The 22,075-nt window shown below is 39.6% G+C and overlaps 1 protein-coding gene across 3 annotated transcripts in view; it reads left to right on the top strand.

Annotated features, from left to right (window-relative positions):
* Positions 1 to 22,075, top strand: part of ARID1B (AT-rich interaction domain 1B) — a 408,409-nt gene that overhangs the window by 103,195 nt on the left and 283,139 nt on the right. The window contains exon 5 of one of the 3 annotated variants that reach the window (XM_065889252.1): positions 4,415 to 4,418. The exons of the other annotated variants lie outside the window; for them this stretch is intronic. Coding sequence (XP_065745324.1) covers positions 4,415 to 4,418 — 4 coding nt within the window. The remainder of the gene's footprint in view (positions 1 to 4,414; positions 4,419 to 22,075) is intronic. 3 annotated transcript variants of the gene reach the window in all.

The following is a 22,075-nucleotide window of genomic DNA, read 5'->3' as shown; positions in this document are numbered from 1 at the left end:
TATCCTGCAACTTAACCAAATTCATTGATTAACTCTAGTAGTTTTCTGGTGGCATCTTCAGGATTCTCTGTATAATATCATGCTATCTGCAAACAGTGACAGTTTTACTTCTTCTTTTCCAATTTGTATTCCTCTCTTATTTCTTTTCTGATTGCCGTGGCTAGGACTTCCAAAACTATGTTGAATAATAGTGGTGACAGTGGACATCCTTGTCTTGTTCTTGATCTTAGAGGAGATGCTTTCAGTTTTTCACCATTGAGAATGATGTTTGCTGTGGGTTTGTTGTATATGGCCTTTATTATGTTGAGGTAGGTTCTCTCTGTGCCCACTTTCTGGAGAGTTTTTTTTATCATAAATGGGTGTTGAATTTTGTCAAAAGCTTTTCTGCATCTATTGAGATGATCATATGGTTTTTATTCTTCAGTTTGTTAATATGGTGTATCACATTGATTGATTTGCGTATATTGAAGAATCCTTGCATCCCTGGGATAAATCCCACTTGATCATGGTGTATGATTCTTTTGTTGGATTTTGTTTGCTAGTGTTTTGTTGAGGATTATTGCATCTATATTCATCAGTGATATTGGTCTGTAATTTTCTTTTTTTGTAGTACGTTTTTCTGGTTTTGGTATCAGGGTGATGGTGGCCTCATAGAATGAGTTTGGGAGTGTTCTTTCCTCTGCAGTTTTTGGGAAGAGTTTGAGAAGGATGGGTGTTAGCTTTTGTCTAAATGTTTGATAGAATTCACCTGTGAAGCCATCTGGTCCTGGACTTTTGCTTGTTGGAAGATTTTTAATCGGAGTTTCAATTTCATTACGTGTGAGTGGTCTGTTCATATTTTCTACTTCTTCCTGGTTCAGTTTTGGAAAGTTATACCTTTCTAAGAATTTGTCCATTTCTTCCAGGTTGTCCATTTTATTGGCATATAGTTGCCTGTAGTAGTCTCTTATGCTTTGTATTTCTGCAGTGTCTGTTGTAACTTCTCCTTTTTCATTTCTCATTTTATTGATTTGAGTCCTCTCCCTCTTTTTCTTGATGAGTCTGGCTAAAGGTTTATCAATTTTGTTTATGTTCTCAAAGAGCCAGCTTTTAGTTTTATTGATCTTTGCTATTGTTTCCTTTGTTTCTATTTCATTTACTTCTGCTCTGATCTTTATGATTTCTTTCCTTCTACTAACTTTGGGTTTTGTTTGTTCTTCTTTCTCTAGTTCCTTTACATGTAAGGTTAGATTGATTATTTGAAATTTTTCTTGTTTCTTGAGGTAGGATTGAATTGCTGTAAACTTCCCTCTTAGAACTGCTTTCGCTGCATCTCATAGGTTTTGGATCATCACGTTTTCGTTGTCTGTGCCATTATTTTTGATTTGGAAGTCCTGATTTCTTTACCTCTTTATCTCTGTCTGCTGAACCTTGGGCCATTCCTCAAAGTTCAGTTCCATTCTCCTTTGTGGAGCATGTCTTTGTTTCCAGAATATGCCGTAAGTGTGCTTCATCATGGTCATAGATACTGAATCTTGACGTACAGTACTTTGAGTACTGGTCCTTTCTCCTTTGGTTCCTTAAGAGCAGGAGCCACATCTTGACTTAATTGCTGTGGCGTAACGTATAATAGGCTGCGTGTAGTAACCGGTCAATTAAATATTTGAATTTAATTGACATATAATATTTTATTTTACCTGCTAAAATTGACCGTGTACTTTGAAAGACCATCTTTAAATTACCTATTTGAGTGTATAAGCATTTATTCATTGTTACTGTTCCCTCATTCCATCATTGCGTTGACATTAAGTACCATTGCGCTTCAGTATGTCATGTAGCAGAAAACGCATTATGTAGAAGGAAAGAATTCTTTAGTCTTTTAGGAAATGATTGTGAGTATGTATGTACTGCATGATCAGATTTCAGAACTCTAGAAATTGTTAATTGAGTGCCATAAACTTTCTTCATATCTGTGTCCATCTTTCAGTCTAGTGACATCTATACTTTATTCCCTAGGAAAGTATAGAACCATTTGCCATTTCTTCAAAATTAATTGTGTTTATAATTCTCCATGATAAAAGCTGAGCAAAGTGATAAAGAGATGTATGACCATTCAGAGCTATATTCTGGATTAATGTTTTTGTTATTTCTATTTCATACCCTGCATTTTAGTGTGAGAATAATGGAACCTTTAAAATTATTATAGTTTTTCTCCTGCCAGCTTCTCCTCACAAAGTAGAGATGCCAGACTTTGCCCAAATTTTAACAGTATCATGCTTTTGCCAGGAAGCTATTGTTTAAAATGATTTCCTTAGGGGGAAAAAAAAATCACGAAGAATGCTGTACTTATTGAGAATGTTTTCTTTTTCTTAGTAGAAGAAGGGCTTACTGCCACGTTTTGTTGTTGTTTAATATTGTAGAGGTTTTACTGCAGCTCTGTTGGTGATTACAAGAGTGCTACATTTTGGCTAACAAATAGAGTAAATGTGATGAAAATCCCCTATTTTGTGTGTTTCTCCGAATAACATGTTTATATAACATGCTAAATACTTCTGTTGAAAAAATTGCTTTTCTGAAAGGAGGTTGCAGATCCTTTTTAGATTTTTGGTGTTACTGAAGTGTATCATTGACTATTCCGAATTATATGGATATTTAAAAGACATCCTTAAAATTTTTATTTGCACACACTATCCTTTTTGAAGTCAGGGCTCTGAAAAACTTGAGAATTGTTACCTCTGGATAATAATGTTGATTTTCTTATTGTACCTACGGGCCACTGAATGGAGTTATTTAAAGGGTGTATATTTTTTTGGAGTAGGTAGCACTCATGTGACCATGCAGACAAATCACATGCACAAACTGGTACATTTGTGTTTCTGTTTATAAAATGACATTGTGGTGGCGGTCTGACTCTGAACCGAGGCCCTCCTAGCCTCACGCTTCTGTGGACTTCATGCTGAGTCCTAGGAGCCTTCCCTTTGTGGTCTCTGGCCTGCCTCGTATCCTCCAGACCCAGCCACATCTAGCTGTTTCATGTAGCTTCTGGTGTTCCATGTTGGTCCAGTGACTCTACCCTGGACTATGGGCTCCTCAGTTTGAGGCTCTGATTTCTGATTGCCGGGTGGGCATCTCCACCTGGATGTATCCCTGGAAACTCCGTGCTGAGTATCCCATTGGCTTGTCTTTTCGAGTCCATTTGTCCCATAAAATCATGGTACAGCTCATTCATTTAAGTCATCCCTCTAGAAGTCATGCTTGATGTTCCTCCCTCACACCCCACATCCAGCTGATCACTAATTCCTGCAAATTACGTCAGACCTTTTCTGTTCTCTCTGTTCGTGGCCTTCTTCACAGTAATCTCTGAAGTTGAGTTCTTTACCATCACCGGTGTGGGCGGTTGCTCTTGCCTGTCACCCAGCGTCTTTGCCAGTTGTCTCTCTTCTGCTTCTAGGTCATTCTCACTTTGAGGTCCCGGGACCCCTGAGTGTTCACAGATGGACTTCAGAAGGCTGTGGGTTCTTTGAAATTCATTATTAAGATTTCTGTGTATGTGTGTAGGTGCAGTTTCTGGTCATCATATTCTCAAAGGATCTATGAATCCGGAATGGTTAAGAACAGTTTTTGTGTAGTTAGTTCTTCATGTGGCATCTTCACAGTCATCTCGCTCATATAAAATGTAAATCTGATAAGTTGCTCTCCTGCTTACGGTTCTTTAGTGAAATCCTGTTTTATGTAAAATCCAAACTTGTTAGCCTAATGGCATGGCCCTTCTGAACTTTCCCACCTTATCTTCTACCAGCCTTCCCTCCTCTGTCTGTGCATCAGTCTACTGAAGTATTTGCAGTTTGAGTATATACCATGCTTTGTTTCCCACTATTCCTTCTGTCCGAGATTACCCATTCCACCTTCCCCCTTCCCTGTTTGCTTTAGGTGTCACTTTCTCTGTGAGTGAAGTCTTCCTTGCTCACTGGCCCCCAGCTACATTTAGGCAACTTCTGTTTCAATTAAAACTTCTTTCTGTATATTAAAATTATTGGTTTATATTGAACATGTCCACTACTGAACTTGTGATCTTCATGTCGTACCTTAGAACTTTCTGCCTCTGAAATCTCATTACGTGTGACTTGTGAACCTTCTCACATAACCATATTTATTTTTGACTTTTGATTAGTTAGCTAAGATCTTACGAAGGACTTGGTTCTTTTCTTGTTCTTGACTTAGGCGACTGCCCCTCATCATGTGTATCATGACAGCTGTGTATCATGTAGTGTCTCCTCTTTTCGCTCTGCTGTGCTGCATACTTGGAAGTTCTCCTTTACCTTCTCTACCTACCTTTTCTACCATTTCCGAAATTGCTTCTGTCAGCCAGAATTCTTGGTTGTTAGCAGTGAAAACCAAGTTTGGCATATCCACGCAGAAAAGGAAGTATCGACAGGCTAGTGGGAAGCTGCAGAATTGCCAGGAAGGATGAAGAACTGGGCCAGCAAGAAGGGAAAGCACATGGGCCACCACGCTGTGAGGACAATGCCAAGGCCAGGTCATGAGGACAGAAAAGGCACCCACAGTCACTTAGTAGACGGCAGCACAGCCTGTCCTCCACCGGCACCCCCGTTGGTATCTTGGAAACATGCACCTGTGACACACACCTGAAATTGAGTATTGCTGTCCTTCTTTGTGTTCCTAGCTATTGAGTCAAAGAGCAGAGCATGTGCATCTGATTGGCTGATCCTGGGTCACATGCCAATACCCTAGTTGCCAGTGAGTTTGGTAAAGCAAGTGTGGCATTTTCAGCCTATTAGGAGGCAGAGTCTATCTCTACAATCCTGACTAATTACAGCGTCTGTTTTTTTCCCACACCACTAAGCAATTCTCAGATACCCGTTGGGTGTCGTACAGTTTAACTCAATTCTGACGCTGTCTACCTGGAAGTAGCATTAGATCCCACAGATTAAGGGCTCAGTCCTACAATACAGCCCCCAGTCCCCACTTCCGATGGCAGTCAAAAATCCAGGTCGTCATCTGTGCTTTAATTGGCTGGCTGTAGATCCAGAAGTTCCACCAGCCCTTTCCTCGGGTTCCATTAATTTGCTAGCGCAGCTCACAGAACTCAGAGAAGCGTTTCACGTACCAGATTACTGGTTTGTTATAAAAAGATGTAACTCAGGAATAGCCGGATGGAAGAGATGAGTAGGGCAAGGGCGGGAGCTTCCCTGCTCTCTGAGTGCACCACTCTCCCAGCACTTCCGCGTGTTCAGCCACCTGGAAGCTCTCTGCACCTGCCCTTTTGAGTTGTAGGGAGGCTTCATTAATTACATAAGCACGATTGATTACATCTTTGCCCCCTGGCGATTGATTCAACCTCCAAACACTGTCCCCTCCCCAGAAATCAAGGGCTAGGACTGAAAGGTTCGACCCTCTAATCACTTGGTTGGTCCTCCTGGCAACCAGCCCCCATCCTTAGGTGAGTTTTGAAAGTGTCATTAACATAACAAAAGGCACCTTTTAGGCTCTCAACATTTAGGAAATTCCAAGGGATTTTGGAGCTCAGTGCCTGAAATGGGGACAAAGACCAAATATGTATTTCTCACTCTAAATCACCACATCACAGCCTCCTATCACACTCAGTGAGGAATTACCCAAATACCAGAAGTGTTCCTAGCCTGGGCAACCAAATGGACGGACAGATGTTTACCACTCGGGCTAGATGTACATCGAGGAGTTTTTATTTGTGCATACGTGTTATTATCTTGTGACTGTTCACAGAGTGGCTGACCATTTGGGAAGTTTTCATGTCAGCATCTCATTCAGTGAGGTGGGGGGAGTGTTGTAGTACTATCACATAAGGAACCTGGTGGGCAAAGAAGTAATGCAGTCTGACAAAGGATACGCAGCCGTTCAGGGCAGAACTGGAGCTTGACCTTGCGCTTCTGACTTCAGAGTCCGCGCAGCCTGTTCCCAGTGCACCAGCCTGCAAGACACAGTGCCCTGGTACAGTGCCGAGAGGGGCTCAGGAAGGTGTGTTCACACAGGCACGCTCACACGGAGCCTCTTCCGAGGACAGCAGTGCGCGCTAATCTGGTTCTGCGAGGGCCAATTTAGCGTTCTGTATCCTCGTTCTGTCTGCTTGTGTTGTTCAGTGTTGTAACATCTCTCTGGTTGACTGAAGCCATATGTCATCCAAATGGAACCTGGACTTTGGCATTGGCCTGGCAAACCCTTGGCTGTGGAGTACAGCAGTAGAAATTATGAACACGGTATCTGTTCCTTAGACCAGTGGAATTTACAGGCACTTCTGTGGCTGTGCCCCACACCTGTGCACTCTGCCAGATGAGAGTACAGCAGGTTAAGCCTTCACACTCTTTTTCCTCTCTGTGAATTGTGTATCTGCTCCCCTTTTGTGGATTGTTGCAGAAGCCAGGTGGATGAGCACTTTAAAGGATTATAACATTGGCAAATATATTTGGGGAATGACTACCTCAAAACAAGTAGTATGAGAAGTGTTCAAGTTGATTTTTTTTCATATCATATTAAATACTTCTGCTTACATCATATTAAACACTTCTTAAATTCTTAAGAATTTTAAGAATCTTAGGTAATTTTTCTGTTATAGGGACAGAGGGTTTGTATCTTACTGTTTCTTATAAAGTAGGACATTGATTCTTGCTGTGAGTTAAGATATTAACTTGACACACGCATGTATACGCATGCGAGGTGGAGGGTATATATGTTAAGCTTAACGTTCCTGTGTTTTAGACTAGGGAATCTCTCATATCTTGCAGGAAAAGCTGAGTCAACTCTTTCACAATGATGGGAGGAAAACAAAGCAAAAACAGCAACAACAAAAATCTCAAACCCTCTCTGCATCAGTAGCTGGCAAAGTATCACCAGAGTGGAAGAACCCTTCCAACATTGGAAGGTCCCCCTTGGTGTATTTGAGGCGCGAGGTGGGGGCCAGGTGGTAAGAGAGTGCAGGTTATTGTCGCCAAGGGGAGAGGAGGCTGCGAGGGCAAGTCTGGGAATTAGAAGAAGTATATTTTCTGGGGAGGGGGACATCATAAAGTGAAGAATAACCCTATCATTAGTCAGGAGAGTCAGAGGGAAAGAGTGATGTGATTGGAGAGAGAAGGGAGGGGGTAGAAACTGGACTGCTGGTAATGAAGGATAATGGGAGAAAACCAGGGAGAATGTCGTATGATTGTGTTAGAAACTTACTCCAGAGCCTTTGCAGGGGAGTTGATAAGTTGGTGTAGTGTTTAAATTGTCAAACATAATGCTTTATAGAGAATAAGAAAATTTTGTAATTATTTAATAAATATCTTGTGTAAAATTTGCATAAGAAAAAATACTGATGGCTTTTGGCGGATGGTAGTTACTAAGCTTTTATTATTTTAGAAAATACTTGTAAATTTTGTTCAGGAAACATATTTTACTTTGACAACAGTTTGTGTGGTTGTTTTCTCATATTTCTAATGTAGAGAAAAAGGCCAAAGAGAAGAATTTGGAAGCTTGATAGATACAGGAGGTCTTGTTGGCTTGGTAGAGGTTAGAAGGGATTTAAAATGCAGGAGCCCGTGTGTCTGTGCAGTTGCCCTGGGCCTGCCGGACTTTCCACAGCTCTGCCAGGTGACTAACTTGTAACTGGGCCCAAGTGAGCCACCCCTAACGCCCAACTGCTCCCCTCTCGCCTCCCTCCCAACCCTCACCTTGGCTGTGAGGTCTGGAACAGCCTCTCTGTGGGCCCTCCTGTGACTGCCGCAGGCCGATTTCAGTTATTTAGTACCAGGGTAACCCTGTAGTTGTTTACGTGGACCCAGATTGAGGTCTGATATATGGTATTTGAAAATTTGGATGTATCAGATTTGAAATTCATGATATGCCAAAAGGAATTGGAAGAAATTAGATAATTTTTAGTAGTTTTATTTTTCAAATAAACAAATATGTATGTATATAGGTAGTGTCACCTGTACCGTATTCGGGTGCATTCTCTTACTGTGTGCACATGTGATACATTGTCTTCAGCTCTGTATCACTCACTTTTCAGGGAGTCTGAGGATTGCATGGGTTTGTGGACCTCAGTATTTATTTGACTACTTTCATCACCCATTATTGGAATTTTAGTCTAAGTAGTACCCATTGGGGCATGCTCAGTGTTTGTTCATGTTGATTAAAGGGGAACAATTACAGCCATAATTTCCAAATGGTAGGTATTCTTTAAAAATTATTGCACGGTTTTGGAATGCAATATTTGATTTCAGAGAGCAGAAAGTTTACCTCCTTACCAATGGCTTATTTGGGTTACCATGAAAAAGATGTGTTCTTGGCCAGTAATGTAAGGAGGCGTCCTAAAGGTGTCTGTGACAAGGCGGAAAGCCTTAATGGGCTTAAAATTTTTCCAAGGACAATTCGCAATTGATATTTGAGAGTTAACTGTAAGTCATTATCTTGGGTGGTAACTCATAAGTTTATGTTTTAAAATGAAATGTACTAATTTATTACAGAGTCAGCCATTCATACAGCCAGTGTTGGTGTTTTTTTTTTTTTTTTTTTTTGGTTTGTTTGTTTCTTTGTTTAAGGATCTGCAGTGTGCATAATGTGGCCTGGGCATTAATCAAAATTCTTCTCTATCATTACCTCACACTGCACTGAACTGTTTATTCCTCATACCCTTAATGTGTTCCTGTCTTCCCCACCTGGGTTTCTGTTACTCAACAGGGATTCCTCTTTTTTCTCTTCTCTGCCAGTCGAGAGTCAAGTCTTCCCTCCAGGCCTAGGGCCAGTACTTCTGGTCTGAGCAGCATTTCCTAACGCTCTAGGACTCATTTCCGCAACTCTTCAAGTGGAATTTACCTGCTTCCTTCTCTCCTGTCCTTCTGTTACTGCTCAAAATCTCCCTGTTTATTCTGAACTGTAAACATGTATTACCTCTCTTTTCTGCTTGTAAGCTGCTGTGTGCAGGGGTTTTGTCTTATTCGTATTTATGTCTTCTATAGAGACTAGGATGATTCTTTTGGTACTTTATTGTGTAATAAAATGTTGAATCAGTACATGTGATATAATGGAATGTATAGAGAAGTTCAAAATCCATTTGTGAAAACAAAGCACAGATACCGACTTCAAGGGAGCCTTGCCATATCTTTCTCTTTCAACACTGCAGTCTGTTTGAATCAGGAGACCAGCCATCTATCACTGATTCTGTCACCAATTGGCCACATACTCTTAGAACCTTCACAGAGAAGGTTCTCTGTGAAAGGAGACTAACTCTACCCTTTCTCATAGAACTATCACAGAGTTAAACGAGATCATCTGTGTGAAAGAAGTTTAAAAGCGCTCGGTACCTATGAAGTATTGATATTGTCATGAATTGGGGGGGTGGTTAGCTGATAACAATGAACAGTTTTTATGATGACATCTTTCTGGTAGTTCCTGTAGTCAGTCATTTGGAGAAAAGAATCAGAGCTGATTACTCTTATACCCTAATGTGTGGTAGAGGGGATTTCATATTGAGGTCTCGGGGTAGAGAACAAAGTAAGGTTATGATAAAAGAGTACCAGGGAAACTTGACAAGAGGGAGAGTTCCATAGCTTAATTTCTGTATTTTCTAAAGGTGCAAACTCGATACAACTGCCTTCAGTTTCTTTTGTTTTCCAGTGTTGGTTGTTCAGGGAACATTTGTGAGACACCTTCAGGCTCCCTGTTCTTGTAGCGTCTTACCCAGTGCCTCTCTACCTATAATAGTCTTTCTTGTGAACATTCACTTTTTCCATTATATGTTAACTTTCCTTATTCTTCTTAGGAGCATTACTGCAAATTTCAGGTAGTCATAGTCATAATTTTTTTAAAATTTTATTTTATTTTTAATTAATTTACTTTTGTCTGTGTTGGGTCTTCATTGCTGCACGCGGGCTTTCTCTAGTTGCGGCGAGCAGGGGCTACTCTTCGTTGCAGTGCACGGGCTTCTCATTGCGGTGGCTTCTCTTGTTGCGGAGCAGGGGCTCTAGGCGTGTGGGCTTCAGTAGTTGTGGCTCGTGGGCTCAGTGGTTGTGGCACTCGGGCTCTAGAGTGCAGGCTCAGTAGTTGTGGCTCGTGGGCTGTAGAGCGCAGGCTCAGTAGTTGTGGCTGTCGGGCTTAGTTGCTCCATGGCATGTGGGATCTTCCCAGACCAGGGCTCGAACCTGTGTCCCCTGCACTGGCAGGCGGATTCTTAACCACTGCGCTACCAGGGAAGTCCCATGGTTACAATTTTTTTCCAGATATTTCTCCCAGAGAGATTATTTGCCTGAATATTCATGTAAACCTGACAAAACACTTATTGCTAGGGAGCCTCAATTGCCCCAGGGACACAGTGGTCAGGATTTCCACAGTTAAGGTCCTCCCTGCCCTCCCCACCCCTAGACAAATATATTGCCTTCTCCCTATGAGGTTTCACGTTTCTTCTTTTGGGATCTATGTGGAAAATCAAAAGAAGTCATAGCCCTTTCTCTTTACTCTTTATATTTAAAAATTTACTCATTTTCTTTTCTTCGCCTCCTCCAGAATTCAATCCATTCCATGCTTTTGATCTCATTTCTTTCCTCCAGCGGTAATACGTTTGATATGTACCATCTCTGGCACTGGCCTGTTGTTCAACATGGCACGCCCTCATTCTCCAGATTCTCTGCTCAGCCTCCTGTCTCTCCTTCACCCATTCTTGCTGTGACTCCTGAATCCTTCCAGGAGCTGCTGTCTCCTCCTCTCTGAGCAGTAGGCGCCATGGGTGGCTTGCTACCCCGCGCTGTTGGAGTTTGCCTTCTCTCTCTTTGCTGGTTGTCTCCTATTGAACTGCTCCACCTGTTCAGCCTACTCAAATCAAATCAGCAGTGGTTTTGTTCTCTGGCAGTGGCACTGAGTATCGATGGCAGCTGCAGGTCAGGGGAAAGGAACTTTAGGAACCAATATCCATGGACCCTGATTGATTCTGATACAATATCACTTGGAACAGCTTTCCCTGAGATGCTCTGAAAGAAATCATCCTTGAGTGCAGTGTTTTTTAAACTATTCTTTGTAATCTGTTAGTGGGAGCATGAAAGCAGTGTATTAAGCTGCAACCAGAAATTTTTAAAAAGGGAATTTGAATATAAACAAAATATGAATGCATCACATGTAGTAAGGATGTCATGTGTGTTCAAGGTTGTGATATAAAACGTAATTCTTCTTTTGATTTGGAATCAAAACATTGGAAAGCCGTTGCTCCGCTTACCCTTCAGTATTTTTAGCTCCTTTGATTCCTCACCCCTTTTCTTTCTAATGGAAATTTAAGATTTTTTTTTTCTTAATAGTTGAGATAAAGTAGAATTAGAATATGGCCTATTTGCAGGACAACTTGATGGAAAATTGAAAGCACAGTTACTTGATTTACCAGTTGCAGGACAGGTCACTTACCCTCCACATCAGCTCCATGTCAGGGCGTGGCCAGCTAAGCAGCCTGTGTCCCAGCAGAAGCCCCCTGAAGAAGCCTGCAGTGAAGGCGCACCACCTGGAGGCTGTCCTGCAGATGGAGAGGTTCATTCAGGAGGGTTAGAACCTGCTCAGGGTGGCACGCCCAGACCCTAACAATTGATTTGTCTGGGACGTATGGGGTAATCATAGTCTGCTAAGGGGGTGGCAGGGATTTCTAGATTTATTAGGCTCCCACCAGTCTGGGGAGTGGAGGATATTGGAAAGAGATTTTAGGAAACACCAAATGGCTAGATACTAGTGTTGTTACTTCTTTTCTCTGGCAGTAAGAAATAGCTATAGGTTTTAAGTGATTGTGATGATTATTGAATGTAATATCTCTGGTTAGAAAATGACCATTCTTCACTAGTTCCTCATACCTGGTCTTGATTCGGGGAGACTCCGTGACCTCAGTGTTACCTTGCTACTCTAATGGACTTCCACTGGTCTTGTAAGCAACGTTCTTGAAAGGAAACTAAATATGTCAAATGAATAGTTGGAAATCATCCCCCTCCCCCAATAATATGTGTAACGCATCTTTTAAATTTAAAGGAGTTATTAAAATGAAAATTATTTTGGTATACTGTTTGAAGTGTGGCTTTTTCCTTCTAAAGGTAATGAAGAAATTGTTTTTTTGTAGTTAAAGTAGGATTAGAATATGGTCTAATGAGAAACATTTTGACCCTGTTATCTTTATTTGCCATTGGATTGGAGGACTGTATCTTAGGACAATTATTTTGTACCCCTTCATGTTTTAGCAAAATAGTTAAATGACTTTTGTATTATCCCAAAGTCTACTGACTTCCCCGCAGAGGTGCTTAGAATGGACAGTCTGAGAACACATCTGTGTTCAAGTATAGTTTTGTGGGGGATAATTGTAATTTTGATTATTTGTTGTGTTTCAAAATGAATGGGTTATAGAATGTCTAATTTTAATGATTTAAAATAAATTATTAAATATAAATAGAAGAGACGGTAGAGAAAGAAGTGAAACATTTAATTTGTTGATAATTCTACATTAGGTAAAGCTTCCTCTGTCCACCCCCAAGTGTCTTTCTGTTAATGATTTTAAAATATCAACATCCTATATTTTTTCCTGACCAGTCTTTTGGGACTGTTTGGCACGTGTGTTCCATCTGATGAAATAAAAAGACATTGCAGATCTCAAGGGAAATAATTAAATGATTTTCTCTTCTTATATAAACATTTGCTTTGAAATATATTTATACTTCAAGGGCTTTGATATTTTTATCTAAAGCATCATTTCCTCATACTGTCTCAACCTCAAAATGAAACTCCTCTTTAAACTATTACCCGATATCACAAGTTTATCATATAGGTTAAATTTATGTGCCAAGTGACTAACAATGAAGGGCCTCCCGCCCTCCTCTCTTTTGCCTTGAGTATATGATATCTGTGTTGGTAGAAATTTTATATCCTAATCCTTTCTAATTTCAGTGTTTAAAACTTAAAAGAATGTGTGTCCATTTCTCATTTGTAGCCATTGTGTTTTTACTCACCGAGCTCCCTTTTTTCAACCCCTTCCCACTCCAGCTGCTTCCCTTAGGTTCTTTGGGCTCCCCAGTACTCTTGTCTGTTCTTAGACTGCTCTCTGCTAGAACAGAGCAGAGTGTCCAGAGTGTCCTTTGCTCTTCCTGTCCCAGCCTGAGTGTCTTCCATGCTTAGCTTAACATGCTACTCCCCAGTCCTTCCATCCAATGACTGAGCACCCTGGGAGAGTGGAATGAGCCCTGGGTGGGGAGGGGGTGTGCGCAGAGAGTTGAATTCCGATTGAGACTCCAGCTGGGTGAAATCGTGCAGGTTTCCTAACCCTTGACCCTACCTTCTTGATCTTAATAAGGACAGGGTTGAACCAGTGATCTCTGAAATCTCTACCAGTTCTAACAGCGCATGATAAAATAATTTACAATAAAGTGTAATTAGGCTTAGCCTTCTGAGGATGGGGGAATGAGTGTGTATTTTCAGTTTAAAACAATAGCTTATTGATCCAAATATGTGATTTTGTGTGTTGCATGTATTTTTGAGCATTTCCACCCGGCCCCCCAACTCAGACTATGATCCAGGGAATAAAATGCAAGGAGTCAGTTTTTCAGCCACTCATGTGCATATATATATTTCCTTTAGTCTTACCTTTGCAGGTTGGGTTCAGGAGCGATATCACTGATTTGTGAGAGAGGGTGGGTTAGTGGTAGGAACACCTCCCAGTGCAAAAGGACTCCTTTATTTTCACTCATTATTTGTTATGAGTTCATTCTGAAAGGGCAAAAAATAAAATGACCAGCTAATTATGGTAATTTGAAGGCTGTTGTGTCCCTGGGTAGCAAAGGACAAAGCCTGCAGCTGTCTCCCCACCCTCCGAGCCAGTGTCAGTGCCTCTACTCAGAGGGGATGCCGGTAAAGGTCCCCATACTGGTTCGTCCCCTGGGACTGTCTATTCTTAGATTCTTCAGTCTACTGAATTCTCAAAGTCTCAGAGGAAGCCAGGTTTGGGTTTTGGCCGTGTTACATGGAGAAGTCTGACCCTTTTGCATTACCATCGCTATTACTTTTCTTCATTCGTACGGTTTTCACCATATACATTATTTACATTTAGGGGTGGATAGATAAATGAGTACAAGTTTCTCCTTTAAAAGGTATCTTATAGAACACTTAGACTGTACATTTTTAAAAGATCACATTTTTGAAATATCCATTTTTGAGGGGCTTGGTGGTTTCTTTACTCACATTTTTATAAACTCAGTTACTAAAATCATTCCCTCCCTCCCTCTCTCTTTTTTTTGTGAGCAGGAGAGAGAGGATATAGAAGCAACTAGCCCCCTTACCCTCCATGGATGAACTTTAGACTCTTGGAAAAGTGTAATCACATAGTTCCCCGCTTTGACTCTTCAATTAAAAAAAGAAACAACTTCAGAACTGCATTAACAAATCTCACACACACACTCACGCGCGTGCGCGCGCACACACACGGAGTTTTTAACTGCATGGTATAAAATCCCCAAGGTAGAAAGACCCTGCTGTGAACGGTCTCTCTCCTCATGTCCCCCCACCATCAAGTTCCCCTCCATAGAAGATACCAGTTGCTTGTCTCTCCATTGGCTGGTTTAAAATTCTAGTCTGATTCTGGTAAATCCCTGTTTTCTCTGTTTTCCCCCACTCCATAGTTATCTGCAGTAGAACAGTCTTTTCAATCTAGCGTTCACAGCACATGTTCCAGTCATGCGGTTACAGAGTTGACCCTGCAGCCTCAGCAAAGGTTATCTCTTCAAAATTCTCTGAAACGCCCTTTCGGCACATCCATTTTGGCAGCTGGGTTTATGTGGGAGAGTTGGCAACGCTCTTGGCCTCTCTTTCTGTGCTTTATGAAATCTGGCCAGAAGGGCAGCTAGGCAAGAAGTTCCCATCAGTTGCACTGCTGAGTATTTTCCATTTTCTACCTGTAGTAAACAACAGTGTTCTTACCACGTGTGAGTAGACCAAGTGGGTGGTTTTTGAAAACATGAACGTACTGTAGCCTCACACTTAAAGTCCTATTAGAAAACTGCTGTTCTAATATGTGTGTGAGGTACTGTTGTACTGTTTTGACTTTTGATTTTGTAATCTTTTTATATATATTTTTAAAAATTGAAACAACTCAAAGATTATATTCACCAGTTACAACTACCTGTTGCAGTTTGGCCAGTAATATAACAAGAAAGATGGAAGCTCCAAGTTGCTTTTCAGTGAGATGTATTCATTACATACAACATCACGTGCCTGGTTTCTTGGTAAAGTGCTTTCTTGAATGGAGACAACTGAGTCCCTGTGAGGCAGCTCAGGCCTTTTCTTCCTCCCTCCCTCCCTCCCTCCCTCCCTCCCTCCCTCCCTCCCTCCCTCCCTCCCTCCCTCTTTCCTTCCTTCCTTTTTAAAAAATGTTTTTATTTTTAAGTCACTTTTTCTAAGAAAATGTTGCTTCTGTAGCAGAGTTGACCTATTTATTTCTATAGATGGCCGTCAGAGCCCTTCTTTTCTTTCTGTACATACCGTGAGCTCCACAGAAGTAGGGCTTCATGCAAACCATGTTGATGCATTTCCATAGTTATGATTCTCTAATTGAAAAATGACTGCGTGTGTTTGGTATGGAAAATACTTTTTTTTCATTTTGTTTTAAATGTAAATACTAGTAACCTAGATGTCAAAGCTTCTGCGTTAGAAATGAGCAAGGCTCCTTTTACTGTGAAGTTTTTTTCCTGCTTGTATTATTATATTAGTAAGGCTCGCAGACTCATAGGTGAGTTGTTCTCCCCATGATGATTTATGAAAGATTTTAGACCACTTGCTGTGGTATGCTGGTTCTGGTTGCTTCAAGAACAGGTAGTAAGAATTCATCTTTTACTCTTAGGTAGTAGACCCCTCACCCATTCATATACATTGGAAATATACTCTTTTTCTAGCTAAAATTTTTAGAATGAGATTTATCATCATGTACATTGCATGCATACTTTCTTTCCGAAGCTGCAGGGTTTTTTCTTGTTATGCTTCTCTTTTGTCAAAGAAGTGTACTGTAGACCTCATAGATCTGTGATACCAAATGCCTTCGATGGATCCTTGGGAAGAAAGTGTTTTAAAGTGCATAATTAGGGCACTTGAGCATAAAACTACAATTATACACTTGTGTGTTAATTTTGTGTACAGTAAGACTTGCGTTCAACACTGGTTGTAAATGAGAGGAAGCGTTTTACTGCCAGTGAATGCCTGCATTTTATGAATACTTAAACAAAATCTTCTCTAATTGGGTGACCTGGAAAAAAAGGTGAAAACATCTGCAGTTAAGAGGTAGAGGAGAATACAAAATGTGTACTAGAGGTTTCTTTTTAAAAGTAAGTAGAAAAGTGATTTCACTCTTGTGTACAGCCATGGTTGCTGTGCCTTTGGAATCACTTACGCTATTTTAGTTGCTATGCCACAATAAAGACCAACAGTGGATGCAGTTTAGATAAGGCAGTGAAAATAATCAAGGGACTGAGGGGGGCAGAAAGCAGTTGACAAGGAATCTCTGATCTGGTACAATAAAGGCTTTGGCTGGCATTGATTGACCATGCATTTGTTAATCAAGTTCCATGTACTAGCATTAGGGGGCACTCCTTGAAGTTTGGAGTTAATTTTATGGAAACTAAAGGATGTACCACTTTACAAAATGGATAGTAATGTTCCAGAACTTGTTACCCTCGAGAGACTAATGTTCCAGAACTTGTTACCCTCAAGAGACTAGAAATATAAATTAATTTAAGAAGGGTATAAATAAATTTGTGGGTAATAGAATGACAGTGATTATGAAGAGGAAATAAAGGCTGTTCAGGACATATCGCCGGCTTTTGGAAATTGAGGTCATGAAAGGCACTACCATTTAGTTCCCACAGCCACGTAGCGTATTCACTCCTGCAGAAATTGGTCTGACATAGTATTCGCTTAAGCTGTGATTTGCTAAATATAGAGCAGTTGGACTTAGAATAAGCAGTGAAATTTTGTAGGCAATTAATAATTATAAAGAAATCCAAGAGAGATTATATATATATTATTTTCACTGTTTATGATCTTATAAACGTAAAGTGTGTTACCTGATAAGGAAGTTTTAGAAAGCAAAATTTGTCATGAGAAAAAATTTATTGCTGATGACAAATGAGAACTTTTTAATTTAGTTTCACAAATCAAAAAGTAAAGCTATTTTCTGATACGAATTAAAAAAAAATTTTAAACTAAGGGAGTGGGCTAAAGTAGCCCAGATATGTTGGTTATTTTTCCGTCTGTTAAACAGCAGCAGTGTTCATGGCCCGGAAGTTATCTGTTAGGTACAAGGGCATAGACAAAAATGGAAGTGGGCTTTATAGCAACGAGAACTGAGTAACTAGCTTGTTTGTGTGGTTGGTCATCAAGCCTGTTCTGGAGTTTAGACACTGCTTGACCCTTGACTTCTTTGCTGACTCCTCCAAGCCCACGTTGTCTTTTTTCTGTTACTCAAGGGAAGCTGGACAAAATTTGAAGGAACTTATGGCTTTACTATACAGTGCATATAATAAGCACTCAGTATACATTCGTTGATTGTTTCTCAGTTTTCAAGCATGAAGGAGTAATTTCAGGAAGTTACAGAGTATTTTTTCCCCCCTTAGACACACTTAAGGACAAGATTTATTTCTCTTTTTAAAATAAGAAAGTGAATTTAAAAAGCACCTAAATTGTTTAAAAGTCTCAGTTGGGAACTTAGCTTAAGGGACTATAGATTGTGGAGCATTTGTAGGATTTTGACCGTGTAAACTTTATTTATTACTTTCTAACACATTATTTTTGACTGGACATGTTGACATAATAAAATTTCCTCCTGCAGTTGGTTCAGCCACACATAGACTTAGCATCTGAATTCCTTGCTGTGGGGAATTTTCAGTCTGTCTCTTATGCATGAAAAATAGCATTTACTCTGTAAAATCAGAAGCCAGCAGAATATGCCACAGTAGTGACTAAAATGTAGCTGTTGTGAACTCATTTTTCCTATGCTTTTTGCCTTCCTTTTCTTGTAGAATTTATATGGAAGGACTCACATTTATGATGAAAAACAAACAAATAAAAATTAAGAAGCTTTCTGCTGTTAAATATAAATTGTTATACTTTTTGATAATTCTTAGAAAGACAGCAATAATTAATCCAAAATAAATTGCATTTAGTTTTAGATTCATGAAAAACTCAGAGTTGGTTTAAGAAATGATACATAACATTTGATGTATATTCTTCTGGGCTATTAATTCTTTACTCACCACACATACACAGATTTTCATATTAAAAAAATATATATATGGTTTTGTAACCTGCTACACCTTAAGTCCCACCTCAAAAATCCAGGGACAGACTTTCTTGCTATTCAATACATATTATCTACAATTAGAATCATTCATTTTAATGACTCTGTGATATTTTATTGAATAAAATATCATTACCCTCCCCTTTTAAACCAGTCTCTATGGAGGCACATTTAACCATTTAGGCTGCTTCCCTGTTTTTGAGTGGGGGTGGTATCAGGGGCGTGCAGTGACCTCCTTGCTACACATATCTTCGCACACTTGTTTTATATTTTTCCTTAAGGTAAATTCCCAAAAGCAGAATTCTGGGTTGAAGGGATATTGTTCCTATACGTATTGTGACTTGCGTTAAACGTTTGAATTTACATACTCATTATGATTGTTTCAGTATTAATTGCTGTGTAATATTTTGGAATTATGTAAATTGAAAGTATGAAAACTCCCTGTTAAGCTCCTAGAAACGGTTACTATTTTATTGTCAAATAGGAAACTTACATCTAGGTTTAAGTAAGGCCGGAATGGTTTGACATAAATACATCAGAAAAAACGTGAGGTCAAAAGTTTAGATACCTTCTTCGTTATTAAGTGTATATACATACTTTTAAAGTTATAATATACATACAATGAAATGCTCAGACCTTAAGTGTACAGTTCGATGAGTTTTGACAAATAAGGTACACCTATGAACCAACCATCCCAGTTAAGATACAGAATATTTTCATCACGCCAGAAGTTTCCTCACCCCTCTTTCTCACCAGCCCCCATATCCCACAAGCACTGTTTTGATTACTATCACTATAAATTAGTTTTGCTATAAAGTTTGTTTTTGAACTTCATATAAACAGATTATACAGTTCGTTGAATGTGTGTTGTATTCGTTTAATATAGTTCTAGAGGGAAGTGTAGATACCAAACCAAACTGTTAGAGCAAAAGGATCTGAAGCCGATACGAAAATTATATACTAGAGTAAGAACAACAGGTCTTTCAAAAGAAGGAAGTTGGACCCTTACCTTACACTATGTGCAAAAATTAACTCAAAATGTGTCAGACCTAAAAACATAAGAGCTAAATCTCTAAAGCTCTTAGAAGAAAACCTAGGGGAAAGCTTCATGACGTTAAATTTGGCGGTGATTTATTGGACATGGAAACCAAATGCGCAGACAACAAAAGAAAAGATAGATAAATTGGAGTATATCAAAATTTAAAACTTTTGTGCATCAAAGGACACTATCACGAGAACAAAAAGGCCACCCACAAAAGAGGAGAAAATATTTGCAAATCATATATCATATAAGGGATTAATACACAGAATATATAAAGCATTCCTACAACTCAACAACAAAAACCTAACAACCCAATCAAAAAATGGGCAAAAGACTTTAATACATTTTTCCAAGTAAGATAAACAAATGACTGTTAAGCATGCAAAAGATGCTCAAATCACTAATCATTAGGGAAATGAAAATCAAACCCACTTCACACCCATTAGGATGGCTATTACAAAAACAAACAGAAAATAGCAGGTGTTGTCAAGGATGTGGAGAAATTAGAACCCTTGTGCACAGCTGGCAGGAATTAAAAAATGGTATTGCTGCTGTGAAAAACAGTATGGCGGTTTCTCAAAAAATTAAACATAGAACTACCGTATGATCCAGCAGTTCCACTTATGGGCTGGGTATATTTCCAAAAGAAGTGAAAGAAAAGGCTTGAGCAGGTATTTGTATGCCTGTTTTCGTAGCAGTATTATTCACAATAACCAAAAGGTAGAAACAACCCACCCATTGCCCACGATGGGACAAAATATTGTATATACTTAAAATGGAAATATTTTCAGCCTTAGAAAGGAATGAAATTCTGATTCATGCTGGAACATGGATGAACCTTGAAGGCATTAGGCTAAGTGAAGTAAGCCCGACTCAAAAGGAATAACCATATTCATGGGGACAGAAAGCAGAATAGTCGTTCCCAGGGGCTGGGGTGGGGGATAGAAATGGGGAGTTACTGTTTAATGGAAATAGAATTTCGTTTTGGGATGGTGAGGTTCTGAAGATGGATAGTTGTGATGGTCACACAACAATGTGAATCTACTTAATGCCACTAAACTGTACACTTTATGGTTAGAATTCCACGTATGACTCTAGCAAAATCTATTTTTCCCATTTACTTACTGTGTTGGAATTAGATTGCTTCCTCTTTCTGGCTCTTGTAAATAGTATTGGATGGAATATCCTTCCTGGGACACATGTGAGTGTTTCATGGGTATGTATTCACAGGGGAATTGCTGGGTCATAGGGCAGTACACCTTGAAACTTAGTGGAGAAACTGCTTTCTCAAAACTTCTTTAGATAGGAAAAGGATGAGAATATAAACCTGATCATTTCTTCATTGTTGAAGTATGAGCAAAGAGTTCAAGGTAAAGTAAAATGAAAAGTGGGGCCTGGAATTCTGCACATTTAACATGACACAGAGATTTGAAAGTTAATACTCATGTCCTTTATCAGAGTAGTTTCGTAAAATAAATACTTAAAGTAAATGAATCATTTTTAGCTATACTTTCCCTCTCCGATAATGTTTGAAAGCATTCACATTTCTTTGAAAATTGGAATAAAACATTTTGTTACTGTGTGTGCTTATGTTCCACTTGAAGATCCTCTTTATTTAGAAATGAGAGAAATTTCTGTTTTTCTTATTTTTACATAACAGATAGAAAATCCCTGATCTTAGACATTTTCTGGAGATTTCCATTTGGTTTAGTTTAGTGATAAATGTCCAGCGCATTGGCTGGGCAGTAATGACCTCTAGGGTTAGCCGGTAATAGCCGAGGGTCCTCTGCTGCTGTCAATGTGAGGTTTGAGGTTTTTGTCTATTGGATGAAGCTGAATCAAAGACTTGGATGGTATAAGTCATTTCAGTTTTATAATGTGTTCCATCATTAAAGTTTTATATAATATATGTGCTGCCGAAGCGAGCACTAAAGTTTTATATAATAATAACTTGATTTAATAATCCGTTGAACAACATTCATTATTCATCCAACAAACATTTCAGTGGCAGGCCCCCTTCCAGGAGGCATACCATGGGTGTAGGAGTGTGTAGTCTAGTGATGAGGACAAACGGTAAACACATAATTAAAGGGGTAACTGACGAAATCTAATAATCTCCCCTGTGGTAAAATCAAATCAGAAGTGGCATGAAAATGATGGTGGGTTAGGCCGGTTAGGGGACGGGTGGTATCTGAGACAGAAGTGCTTTGTTTCCTCAATTCTCAGCCCTTGGTTCCTGAAACTCAGTAACTCTTGGTTAAATTTCAACAGTTTGGTAACTGTTGAACAGTTGAATTCAACAGTTTGGTAATCTTATTTATCCTGAATATGGTTAAGAACTGAGAGATAAACAAAAGGACTCTTAGTAGCCAAAATTGATTTCGCAAAACTTGAGACGATAAAAGCTTATATGCTTCCCTCATGACTTAGTCCTTTGGGTCTTCATAACAGTGTGGTGGGTTTCTCAGTCCTCAGCAGATGCTGTGAAAGATGGGAGATCTGAGTGAGGAGCGGTGTGGCTGAAGGCCTTGATGGCGTGTGAGAAGCCGGCAGTGCGAGACCACAGTTTCTCTGGGGTTTGTGCAGACAACTTCTGGCAGTAGGCTCTGGGGCATTACATGTATTATGGCTCCACCCTTCCATTTATGTTTCTTAATAATGATTGTTTGGTTTAAGATGTCGGAAAATCATATAATAGAACTTTGAAAGCCCTACATCTAAATTGATTAAAGCAA

Source organism: Phocoena phocoena, chromosome 12, assembly GCF_963924675.1.
Source record: "Phocoena phocoena chromosome 12, mPhoPho1.1, whole genome shotgun sequence".
In the NCBI taxonomy this organism is placed as follows: Eukaryota; Metazoa; Chordata; class Mammalia; order Artiodactyla; family Phocoenidae; genus Phocoena; species Phocoena phocoena.
The sequence above is the reverse complement of the archived record's forward strand: the minus strand, read 5'-3'. Positions and strand labels throughout refer to the sequence as shown.